Raw genomic sequence first — 13,495 nt, forward strand, 5'->3', positions numbered from 1 at the left:
TTCACATGGCGTTGGAGAAGGTATTATCAAATGTATCGACGAAGATGGAAATGTACTGGAAGTAAAGTTGACAGAAGTTCTTTATTTACCGACATTAGATAGTGGTTTGATTTCGGTACGAAAACTGATGGAAAAAGGTTTTCGAGTGAATTTCGTTGGGTCACGATGTTTTGTAGCGAGTGCAGCTGGTAAAACGATTGCATTGGGAGAAATGAACGGAAAATTGTTTGTGCTGAAAACAGCTGAATACGCAAAAATCTGCAATGATATGCAGCATCTGCCACTCTGTCAACACGCGTGGCACCGGCGCTTTGGTCACCGAGAGCCAAGTGTTCTAGATAAACTGAAACCAGATAATCTCAGTGTTGGTTTCAAAATGGAAGATTGCGGAATGCGACAGATTTGCGAAAATTGTCTGAAAGGTAAGCTTCCACGCACTTCATTTTCTAAAACCTCCCTAACAGAACTAGTAGAATTCTCGATCTGGTGCATACATACGTATGTGGTCCGATGACTAACGTGACACCGGGTGGCTGTAGATATTTGATGACGCTAATCGACGATTTCAGCCGTTACACTGTTGTATGCTTATTAAGGCAAAAATCGGATGTCTCCGATTGTATAAAACGATATATGGCTCATGTTAAAACACGATTCGGAAGAGTACCTTGTGTAATTTGATCTGATGGGGGAGGAGAATACGTTAACGGTACTTTAAAAGTGTTTTACGATAAGGAAGGGATTCAAACTCAATACACTGCTGCATACAGTCCACAGCAGAACGGTGTAGCTGAGCGGAAAAATCGGACCTTACAGGAAATGGCGACTTGTATGTTGCTTGATGTAGGACTTGGAAAGCAATATTGGGGCGAGGCGATTATGACTGCCGCTTATGTCAAGAATCGACTTCCTTCTCGTGCTATCGATACCACCCCATACGAAAAATGGTTCGGAAAACTACCAGCGTTAAGTCACTTACGAGTTTTCGGTTGTCCAGCTTATGTATATATCCCTGGTGTTAGGCGAACAAAATTGGACTGGAAAGCGATAAAATTAATATTGTATTAATTAGATATTGTGAAGATTGCAAGGCATTTAGATTCTTGGATCCTGAAACCAACAGAATCACGATTAGTCGTGATGCTCGTTTTATTGAACAACAAGACTGCTCCCAAATAGCAAAGTCCGATTCTAATGAAACGAGTGGGGAGGAAACTGGTTTGGAATGACCTGAAGCTGTAGAGTTTCAGGAGGAGACATGTGTTCAGGAAGAACAGAAGGAGCAACAAATTTCGGAAGATTACGATTCAGACGATGAATTTTATGTTTGCGAAGATCAAGTTGGTGATCGAGATGAGAATCAAGAGAATGTTACAGTAGCTGAAAATCAGCAAGGCAGCGATAAACGGTCGATAAGAGGGGTGTTTCCCCGGAGGCTACAGGATTACGTAGTTGATGTGGCCCTGGTCGTTGAAGATGATCCAGTGAACTACGATGAAGCTGTCCAAGGACCTGAAGAGGATTTATGGCGAGCAACTATGCAGGAGGAGTACGATAGTTTGATGCAGAATAATACATGGACAGTAGTTGATTTACCCGTCGGCCGTAAACCTATTGGCAGCAAGTGGATCTTCAAGAAAAAGGAAGACATTGTGGGAAATACAACTTGGTACAAGGCTCGATTGGTGGCACAAAGCTACTTGCAACAGTTTGGTGTCGATTACGACTCCGTCTTCGCACCAGTTGCTACTCAGGCCACGTTGAAGGTTTTGCTTACTGTGGCTGGTCATAAACATTCGACACCTTGATGTAAAAAGCGCTTATTTGCACGGAGCATTGAAAGAAGAGCTTTATATTCAGCAACCAAAGGGTTTTCAGCAGCGCAACAAAGAAAAATTAGTGTGTGAATTACAACGTAGTATTTACGGGCTGAAACAAGGAGCGCGAGTCTGGAATGAAACGATTTGTGGGATCCTCAATGTGATGGGCTTTAAACAATCAGTAGCCGATCCGTGTTTGTTTACGAAAGCAACTTCAGAAGGTTTGATATACTTGCTTATATATGTTGATGATATCCTTGTTGCTAGTGTGTCCGAGGAAGAAATAGCGAAAGTTGAACATGCGGAGAAGTTTACTTTGTCATCACTAGGCAATGTTAGCTGTTTCCTAGGCATTCGCATCAGAAAGGATGCAAATGCTTTCTATTCAATGCATCAACAAAGTTATATCTTAAAGATTGCAAAACGATTCAATCTTGACCACGCTAAAGGATCTAAACTTTCGCTAGACACAGGCTACTATCGCAGTCGAGAAGGTAGCAAGGAGATGCCCAATAATAAACAATACCAAAGTTTGGTCGGTGCTCTACTTTACGTGGCTACCAACACACGACCGGATGTGTCAGCTTGCGTAGCTATCCTCAGTCGAAGAGTTAGCGCTCCAACGGAAGCTGATTGGGTAGAACTAAAAAGAGTTGTTAGATATCTTATTACCACCAGCAATTACGTGCTTAAACTGACGAGCAAAAGAGAGGAACTACTCAAGCTAATAGGCTATAGCGATGCTGACTGAAGTGGAGATACGGTAGATTTCAAGTCTAATTCTGGATTTTTATTCCAACTTGGACAAGCGACAATTTGATGGGTTAGCCGCAAGCAAACTTATGTATCTCTCTCAACTATGGAGGCCGAATACATTGCGTTATCCGAGGCTTTGTGGCTACGGAAATTGCTCGAAGATTTTAGTGAGAAGCAGAAAGGACCAACTACTGTTTTTAACGATACTATCAGCTGTATTGATTTCTTCGCTGTTGATAGTCCTTCTATTCGCTTTAAGGTAGCGCTTCGCCGTGGTCAGGTCGAAGCGAGACAACTCACTGCTTCCTCTTGCTTTGTCGCCGAAATTTCACCCTAAATTGCAAATTTCTCCAATACTAACCCGATTCACGAAAAATCAAAAACATACAATTGTAGGTAAATGATTTTACTATGCATTTGGCGAAAAATATCAGTTAGAAAGCTTTTCTTTCGCGAGATTTCGTGCGAGTTTTGTTAAACATTTTGTTTTATTTTTTTTCTTTTCTCGCTATAAACAACTCGCATATGTAGGGATGTGTTACGTTTTCAACAAAGCGTCAAAGCTAGTAACGATGAAAATCATTACTGATTTCTCGTTCTATTGAAACATGAATAGTAATTATTTTACAAAGTAGTAAACTTACTTACATTTTCATCTATATTCAACGTTTACGCAGAAAGAACGGAAAACGAAAACAAAAGAAATGTTGTTAGCGTCTACCACATGTGGCATTTTGCACACCCCAATGCATGCGTTGACATTGTGTGCGTGCGAAAGAATAAGGAAAAACTCATTTATTTTTATAACTCGCACGAAATCTTTCGATACACACGTTTATCAGGCACAATTTATATACGAATCGATAGAAAAATTAATTATCTAGAATCGTATGTTCTTGGAATTTCCGTTTTCTTTCCCGTTTTCTCACAATTTTGGGTAAAGTGCGTGAAACCCCGGGATAGGCAGCGAACTCCCGTGACCACGGCGAAGCGCTACCTTAAACATATCGACACACGTTTGCATTTTGCTAAAGATTTGTTTGATAGGGGTATCATAACAGTTGAATACTGTTCATCGGATTCTATGATCGCAGATATTCTGACCAAGCCAATAGAATGTCTAAAACTGAAACAGTTCTCGCTGATGCTGGGACTTATCGAGTATGATTGCCGCTAAAAATATCGAGGAGGAGTGTTGAATGTGCGATATCTTTCCGTCATATCTGTGACGCGACGAAAACCGAAATGGCTATGAGGCGAAAATTGTAATACATATGAATTCTGTGCACTTTGTTTAGTCTTTTCTTACATTCTTCATTCCCATAGTTACACTCATATAAAGCAGACGCAAAAAATATACACTCGGTGTTTTATTCTACCGCGCATGTGGAATCCAAAAAGTACAGGTCGACTTGTGTTGTGTTCCTTTCGTCCCGGAATAATCCGTTTAGTGACCTGTTCAGTATCGATGTTTCTCGAGCGACAATTTCTACCTTCGATTTGCAAAGAAGTAATCTTAACAGTTCTTTAGATAACATTTAGAGCCATTAGAACGGCTGATTTCATATAGAGGAAGATAGGGTAGAACGCACGCCCGAGGCATAATGCACCTTTTGTTTTTCTCAAAAGTTACGAATTTTTTTCACTGAAATTTTAATGAAACTGAAAGTCCGCCATAACAATAGATTACTATAAAATTTTGGTAGCGATGGTTCAATCATATCTGGAGAACTTTAAAAAAAAATTATGTCTCTGTTATAAGTAATTTTTGATGTTCGTTCCATAGTAATTTCCTAGGGTGAGGAAGACGATTTTAATTTTGTAACCAGTGAACTTCTTTGCCAATCATTGGGGTTTCTAAAATTAGTTCTAATACAGACGATGTATTTTCTATTTTATAGAAAAATTGTCAAATTTATCGTCTCATATTTTTGGGGGCAAAACGACGAAAATTCGTCGTTAGTTGGACTCCAGACGATTCCCAACACCCGTTCTAGACCCGTTTCTTTGTCCTCGCTGAAACGAACGTCATGGTCGGTTCGTTCTTTTCCCATGGCTTCCAGAAACTCGTTGGAATTCGATACCCAGTTGCGAAGTTCGAAACCTCCTCTTGCGTGTACAAACCGAACTTCTTTTGCCAACCTTACAGCTTGTTCGACGGTGTCTGCGCTATCGAAATAATCGTCGACGTAGTGGTTTTTGATGATTTTCTCAGCTGCTTCTGGAAATTGCCTGGCAAACTCTTTCGCGTTCAAGTTTTTTACATATTGCGCTGAACAGGGTGAGCTGGTTGAACCGAAAGTTGCCACGTCCATTACATAGACCTCTGGAACAGTATTGGGATTGTTACGGAATAGAAATCTCAACACGCGCTTGTCGGACTCGCGTATTTTCATTTGATGATACATTTCTTTTATATCTGCTCCGAAACCTATCACTCGCTCACGGAATCTGCAAACAACTGCTGGAAGTGCAGTTAACAAATCTGGACCTTTTAATAACTTCGAATTCAGTGACACTCCATTGACTGCGGCTCTAGCATCCCATACCAGGCGATACTTCTTTTTTCTTGAGTTATGCACTATGTTTAGAGGCAAATACCAAACTTTTCGACTCTCGAACGCAGCCAACTCAGACAGCGTAGCTTTATGAGCGTATCCCTTCGCCAGATATTCTGCAATCATCCCGCGAACTTTCTCATACAGCTCGGGATCTTTAATTAAGCGCTTTTCAAGACTCTGTAGACGTTTCAGAGCCATAGGGTAGCTGTCAGGAAAACTTGGATCATCATCTTTCCATAGAAGTCCTATCTCAAATCGATCTCCTATTCTCACTGTCGTGGCTTTCAGTATTTCGAGAGCACGTCTGTCTTCTTCCGGTTCTGGAAGCAATGCCACCGAAATTCCCGTTTCCTCCATGTCGTAATGACTTTTCAGTAGATCGTGAAGCTCTTGATTTGATACGGTGTTACATGAATGATGTCCGACTAATCCGGTATCGAAATGTGCTTCGCTCGTCGGTCCATAGACAGTCCATCCGAGTTTCGATCTAACAGCAATCGGTTCCTCCGGTTGACCTATTCTTGACTCTATTGGTGCGTACAAGTGTATATCTTTTAGTCCAATGAGAATTTGTGGAGTGGATTGCTGGAATTTTGACACCGGAATCCCTTGAAGGTGAGTGTATTACTGTATCAACTGCGGCACATCAAGTGAATGTTGCGGCAGCTTGAGATTTTCTACTGTATGGACGCCTTTCAACGGATAACGTTGTCTTGAACCTCTCGCCGAAATACACAAATCTATTTTTTGCGAACCTTTTTCGAGTCGCGAGACTCCGGCGGTCCATGTCACCCGAAGCGGTTGAATCACACCTCGAGCTCCTAGCACGTCCTTCAGCGATCTCTCAATCAACGTGTATGAAGAACCTTCATCAAAAAATGCGATCGTGTTCACACTACAGCTTCCGCAATACAAGGTAACAGGCATCATTCGGAATACAATGGAAGGTTTGCGTTGAATAGCATGAACGTTACAATTTGAGCGTATGATGGGTACCGTTGAATGCAGCAACGAATTGTGGCGCTCTCTACAAGACTCAACATTGCAACGGATGTTCAACTTGCACTCAGCATTTCCGTGTTCATTTAGACACACCTGGCATAACTGCCACTTTTGGACCGCATCCCAGCGGTCAGCTAACTGTAATCTGCGAAACATTTCACAGTTTCTTATTCTGTGATCCACTCTACCGCAAATCCGACAGGGTTTTCGTTCCTTCGTCGTGGAACTCTCACCTCTTGCTTTCACTACGCTTGACTGTTCTACACTATGAGTGTGTACGAATCCATCGTACTTTTCCTTTTTTCCTTTTCGGAACCCTTGTTCTATATATCGTGCTGCATCTCCATACGATGCCACTTCGCTTGCGTCTTTCACGATATTTGACAGAAAGTTGGACAGTGTTCGCAGCGTTACTACTTTGCTTTTCCTTCGATAACGCACCCATTGTAGCTGCGTGGCCGCCGGAAGCTTATCAGTCAGCTCTTGGATAAGCATGGGATTTACGCGATCTGCTTCGAGATGATCAGCTAACTGCTGCACTATTATCCCAAAACTAATGAAACTAGACAGACGATCTGCTTTCGGGGACGCTGTACTTCGAATTTTAACTAATAACATGTTGAGGAGTTTCTCTGGACGGCCAAATAACATCCTTAGCGTTTCAATAATCTTTGGGACAGCTTTTGGTAACAGTAGTCTGCTTCTTACCGCTTCCAACGCTTCACCTTTCAAGCATTCCTGAAGACGTGCCAAATTTTCTAGATCTGAAAATCCGCACGCTTTCATTGACGTTTCGTAGCTGCTTATAAACATAGGCCATTCTTCTAATTTCCCAGAAAAGACTGGTAACTTTTTTGAAAGAAACTGACGCGCAGAAAGCTGAGCCTTTGTCGGGTCGTATTGGCTACGATGCTTGCGAAGTTGCGTCTCCTTTTTTCTTCTTGCTGGTACTTCATCATTTTCACTTTTACCAGAACTCTCTTTTTCCATTTCGCTGCCATCTTCTTTCTCGAATCTATCTTCTTCATCCACCGAGCTATTTTCTTCTTCTACGTAACTTTCTGTATCGCTATAGCTATCTTCATCCGAAATGTCATTTTTATCCGTTGAACTATTTTCACTTTCAGACTCCGTAACTTCAGGCACTATTTTCATTTTCCCGCCGCTATTGTTTTCCTTCTTTTTCGGGATTTCCGGATGACCGAATGGTGTAACGTCATTATCTCGATTCAAAGGAAAGCTCTCTGGTAGATTGTATGGGATGCCGTCCTGTTTGTTGATAACCCTATCCGTCACCTTCGGTGTAGAATGTTTACGGTACGCTCCTCGAATATCGGAACAACTCGTTAATATCGGATCAGCAGTTTCCGGCTTTCCTTTTCTCGACTTTTTATTCTCGAGCTCTACTTTTCCTTCTTTCGCTTTCTCCGCTATTGTTCTGTTTTGACTTTTCTCCTTTGAGCCTTCCTTCTCTACACGCCCGACGGCAGATTCTTTATTGCTCTGCAACTCTCCAACATCACTTTCAACAGTTCGCTTCAGCTTCAACAATTTCAACTTTTCATTCATATTTGCCCGCATTTCGTTCAGATTCTTCTGATGCTCTTCTTCTTCCGCAATTTTCTTTTCCAGCTGCGCCTTCTCAAACTCCAATTCCATATTCCGCTTCTCCCGTTCCAGCTGCTGACGCATATCAAGCAATTCCTGCTGCATTTGCAGTCTCTTCCGGTGCAAAATCATCTCTCTTTCAATTTGCCGTTTTTGCTTTTTCTTCTCTTCCTCTAACTGTTCCAGTTCTTTCTGAAGCTCAGACGAATCAGCAACATCCGACTCACATGCTTCGCAATCCGGACAACTCCAGGAAATGTTTCGTACGTCGTCATTAACACCTGCACAACCGAAATGATACCATCTTTGACAGTGATCGCAAAATACCATATTCGTTTCATCGTTATCGGGACGATGGCAAGCCGCGCAATTGTAGCCAGACTGTTCGGGATTCTCGGGGTTAGGGTTTGAACCAATCATTATAAATTTTTGAGATTGTTCGGAACTACTGTAAACCGAATTCACAAAAAAAAACAAACAAAATTTCCGTAGCAGCTCTTTTGGTTGAGTCAGCTCAAAACTATTTATTTTTAAAACATACAAATCAATTTTAATTCACTTTCCTTTAAATTCATTTTTCTTACTTACATTTATAGTTTTCTCTTCTATTTCAGGTTACTAGTTCGAATGCTTACGAAATCTCTCCTACGGTATTTCAAATGATTTAGAATGGATAAATATTATACTCTATCTTTTTCCTCACCTTATATAAATTTCAAATTTCCTTCTTTCAATTCACACGCCCTTTTAACCGACTATAAAAATATTTCTAAGTAGCTTTATCTATCACCTTTCTTGCACTATTTAGACTATGCTTTTCCTGTTTTCTGACTTATGCTATACTTTTTTTCTTCTCCCTCTTTCGCATAACAACTTCACATATATCTTTACCTGTCACCCGTCGGTATAACGGTATCTCCTTTCAAATGTATGTTGTCCTTACTCCGGCGGCTGTTTTTGGATGGTGCGTCTACAGTCATTATTCAGAATAACATAAGATATTTTCGGAGTATTATCAATGAATGCTAGTGTATCTGTTTCTTTAGGAATAAGAAGGAAGCACTAAGGATGAATACTTCAGTAATTCAGATATATGAGCCGATACACAAAACTCTGTGTTCATCTCTTAATTTTCGTTAGTTATTACAATTCATTGCCTTCGCCGATAGTATATATAAATCTAAAACAATTTCTTTATTTCACAATGGTAATGTAATGAAACCCTAAAGTTTCCTGCAAAGGTAATCCCAACAACGCAATCGTATGTACTAGTACCATTTCATTGAGGCAGCCGAAATTGTGCGAGCGCACTTTTAACCACAGCTGGTCTCCAGAAACAGCCGGTTTATTGCTTCAAGAGACATTGATGAGACAGCCGTCTCGCGACAGCCCTTCGTAACAGTAATTCCCTAAAAATCAAAGGATGTCTTCAATTTTCAAAGGCTGTCGCCGTAACAGTTACTGCGAATGAGCGGACATAAAGAAACAGGATACAAACAGCCCGTTCGGTTTGACTACTCTCCGGATGGAATACTCTCACCAATCTGGCGAATTCAAACTGTCTCAGTGACAGCACTCATTTAGGCATGCGAGCGCTGTTGCCATTACAGTTCGGCATATGCTGCACACATATTGTAGACTGAGCTTTCGACTTTGTGCTCAGACAGTTCATGCTATCTTGTGGCGGATGTCATTGAAAAGTAGTACTGCTGGGAAGCCTGGTTGCCGCTGAGCATAATACAATTAATTCAGCTTCTGTCGTTGATAAGCTAATCGTTGCTTGCCGTTTCGTTGACCACGAAACCAAGTTTCTATATAACAGGAAAGCAAAACATGATACAGATTTTCTATCATCAGTATCATTTGCAAAATCAGCGTCAGCATATCCTACTAACGGTGATTGATCATTTCCATATGTATAGACTATTTTGGTATGCATGGTTACTTGCAAGTACCTTAATATACGTTTCAATCCTGACCAGTGCTTGTCTGTTGCACAGTTGTTATATCTGCTGAGTTTGCTAACTGCAGTTCATATATCCGGCCTTGAATTTAAAGAGAGATATTGTAAACATCCTACTAATTCTTTGTAAGGATGCTCAGTTGGCTTGCAACCATTATTTGACCATTTTGCATTTGCATCCAGCGGTGTCCCCACTGGTTTACAGTCAATCATTCCAAACTTTTTCAGGACCTTTCTCACATATTCTGCTTGTGAAATTTCCGACGTTTGGTTTTCAATATCGCGAATTATTTCCATACCAAGGAAATGTTTTACTTTTTTTAAATTTTTCATTTGGAATATCCTTCCAAGCTAGATTTTTATCCAGTCATTTTTTTTCAATATCCTTGGAAATCAACATTTCTTTTGATTTTTCCATATAGATGCAGCAGTCACTTTTTAGTGCGATGAATCCAAGTTGCTTAATCTCATCGTCAAACCGTTTATTCCATGATCTGCTTGCTTGCTTCAATCCATATATACTTTTGTGTAGACGGACAGAAAAAATTTTTCCAATTTTGTTCGCAGGTAATTTCATGCAAATTTCCTCTTCCAATTCTCCATTGAGAAATGCTGTTTTTACATCCATCTGATGAACATGCATTTTATGTTCGTTTGCGAGTGCTAGGATTACACGAACACTTTCCAATTTGGCCACAGGTGCAAATGTTTCACTGAAGTCAAATCATGGACGTTGTGAACACCCTTTAGCGACTAATCGTGCTTTATATCTGCCGTCTTCCTTAATTGAGAAAATCCACTTTGAATGAATTGCTCTAAAACCTTCTGGCACACAGTTAACCACTGTCCATGCCTTGTTTTGAATCAAAGATTTGAGCTCTTCTTTGATTGCTGCTTTCCAATTTAGCCAATCATCCCGCTTTTTCAAATGTTCAATGTTTTGTGGAATTTCATCATCATAGACTAATGTCAATTTAGCAACGTATTCTGAAAATCTTTCAGGCTTTCTTCTGTTTCTAGCGTTTCTTCGCAATTCCTGCTGTTCCCTAGCAGTGCCTTCTTCTGCTGTTTCATAATCTATATTGTCCTCATACGTACTTTCGTAGTCAGTTTCTTCTGTCGAATCAGCATTGTGTAGATTTTCTATTATAGTTGTATCATTTCCATTTTCCGATTCCAGTTCTTCGTAGATACCCTCTGTCTGGCTTTTCTCGGATTGGATTACAACATCAATATGGCACATTGTAACCTGTCCTTCGTCATTTGATGTTTCTTTATGATTACCCATCATTTTCTCATCAAATGTGACGTTTCTGGCAATTACAATTGAACGTGTTTCTATGCTCCACAATCCATAACCATTATTTGCGTATCCCACAAAAATTAACGGTTGTGTTCTTGAGTCTAGTTTATGACGTTTTTCTTTGGGTATTTGTCTGTAAGCTTTACAACCAAATATTTTAAGGTGGTTAACTTTTGGCTTCTTTCCAAACCACATTTCAAATGGGGTCTTCGCTTCTGTTAGAGCACTCGTAGGTAAACGATTTAATAGATATGTTGCAGCATACAATGCTTCACCCCACATATCTTTAGATAAACCACTAGCATACAACATTGCTCTAACCTTTTCCATCAAAGATCTGTTTAATCTTTCGCTTACACCGTTTTGCTGTGATGTGTATGGTACTGTATACATTATTCGAATTCCCTTTTTTTTGCAGAAATTCTGAAACTCAGCACTCGTATATTCGCCGCCATTATCACAACGTAGCATCGACATTTTTTGACCAAAACATGCCGTTGCCATTGCTTCATATTCTTTCATTTTTTCGAGGACTTCTGATTTATTTTTCATGAGGTAAACTACCGCAAAATGCGTGAAATCATCGGTAAATGTTACAAAGTAGCGAAAACCATCATATGTGTCCTTTTCCATACTTCCACAAACATCCGTATGAACTATCTCTAACGGTCTTCTAGACCTTGGAAGTTCCATGTTAATAAACTTCATCTTTTGCTGTTTCCCAGCTAAACATCCATCACAAACTTCCCGTTCGTGAAAATCTCTAGGGTTCACATTGATACCCTCAACCATTTGCTTTTTAAAAAGCATTTCGATTCTTGACCAACTCAAATGTCCAAGTCTTTAATGCCATGATTTAAGACTGACTTGTTTCCTGACTATTTTATCCTTATTTAAACACTTTCTTTTATTCTTTTCAGCAAGGGTTTCGGACGATCGAAAACACGACTGTACTCAACGATTATCAAGAAGGAAGTAAGTATATTCTTTTTTTTCATTTCGCTTAATCCTATTCTTTTGTTTCTACAATTGGCAGCACTGTAGGTTGACAAATATATCGACCATGTATTAATATTGTGTAGGTATACACATCAGCTCTTCCCTTATTAGAGTTTTGCTTATAATATTTACATTATATTTTTAAATATTTACATTACATATTATAATTTTATTGTTCTAATAAACAAGTTCAGAATGGACTTATTCATCCAAAATAATTCATCAATGTTTTAGAAATGAATATAAATATCCGAAATTCATGTTCAGAATGGACTAATGTCCGAAATAGTTGGTGTTACTAAATTTATCAATCAAAGAAATAATCAGGATCATCTTTCCGCTTTCGAGGGCGCTTTGAGCGTCTTAAATAGCCTCCCGGCAAGTTCGCCGTTGAAGCTTTCCTTTTCCGTCCAGCCTTTGCCAGATCTTGTTCCGAGAATCCCCGGAACAGGTTTTCCTCCGAACCGCTTTCGGTCCCGTATAAATTCTCCTCGCTTTGTATGTCGTCGCGCCTCTCCTGTTGTATACCCGGCATCATTATGATATTCGGCCTTGCATCCGGGTCGTATTGGTAGTAAGGTTTAATCTGTTCGCGATGCGCCATTATGGCCACGTTTCCAAGCCAAATCTGGAAAGTATTTAATGAAAACTGTTTTGAAAAGGTTGCCTTTACCCATCTGTTAGGTATGTGATGATGATGATTTTTGTACCAAACAGTATCCCCTTCCATCAGATCATCCAAGTTGTCATTTGACCTCTTGTTGATTTTAGGAAAATCATTTCTTTCATCATCAGGGGACTGTGGCAAATTTAAATAATTTTTATAATGACATTTAGGATTTAACAAATCAAGCATCGTCTTTGGTTTATAACTAAAAACTTTTTCAGAGGGGAATTGCCCGCTGCTGGTCACTATATTATTTCTATAGTTCATTAAAAATAAATTAATCTGATTCTCCATATCAACGTTAGCCAAATCCGGCTCTAATAAAAACTTTTTTAATACTTCTTTCGTTGTTCTTACAAGTCTTTCGGCTTGGCCGTTGCTTGAAGGGTTATATGGTGGACTTTTCAACACCTTAACTCCTTGCCTTTCTAAAAAGTTTGTAAATGAGTATGAATTGAATGGAGGACCGCCGTCAGAAACCAGAACATCTGGTAAGCCAAATCTAGCAAAATAAGCTACCAATTTCTTCACCACCTTTGCACAATCCGTGCCTTTCCTCATCCATTCTACCTCCAACCACTTTGAGAATGAATCAACAATCAATAAAAAAGTGTGGTGAGAAAAATGAAAAAAATCGATATGAATTCGACTAAAAGGTCTTGTAGTAGGTGTCCAATGAGACAAAACCTTTGTTTTTGGCACTACTACCATGCTACTACAAACTTCGCATGTTGTAACATAATTTTCAATATCTTTATTTATCCCAAACCAGTACACTTGTTTTCTTGCCAACTGTTTCATTTTAACCATTCCCGC

General features: G+C 39.8%; 1 protein-coding gene across 1 annotated transcript; it reads left to right on the forward strand.

Annotated features, from left to right (window-relative positions):
- LOC131427394 (uncharacterized) lies at positions 1 to 12,415 on the forward strand. Its single transcript, XM_058590549.1, has 2 exons — positions 1 to 422; positions 11,934 to 12,415. Exons 1-2 carry the CDS (start codon positions 128 to 130, stop codon positions 11,990 to 11,992), a joined length of 354 nt encoding a protein of 117 aa, XP_058446532.1. The 5' UTR covers positions 1 to 127; the 3' UTR covers positions 11,993 to 12,415.
- Positions 12,416 to 13,495: the final 1,080 nt, after the last annotated feature.

This window comes from Malaya genurostris, chromosome 2 (assembly GCF_030247185.1).
Source record: "Malaya genurostris strain Urasoe2022 chromosome 2, Malgen_1.1, whole genome shotgun sequence".
In the NCBI taxonomy this organism is placed as follows: domain Eukaryota; kingdom Metazoa; phylum Arthropoda; class Insecta; order Diptera; family Culicidae; genus Malaya; species Malaya genurostris.

Bases quoted from the DNA above. Each gene is read 5' to 3' on its own strand.
- LOC131427394 (XM_058590549.1), top strand. From the start codon at position 128: ATGGAAAAAGGTTTTCGAGTGAATTTCGTTGGGTCACGATGTTTTGTA. The intron at 423-11,933 runs GTAAGCTTCCAC...TATTCTTTTCAG, and splicing joins TTGCGAAAATTGTCTGAAAG to CAAGGGTTTCGGACGATCGA.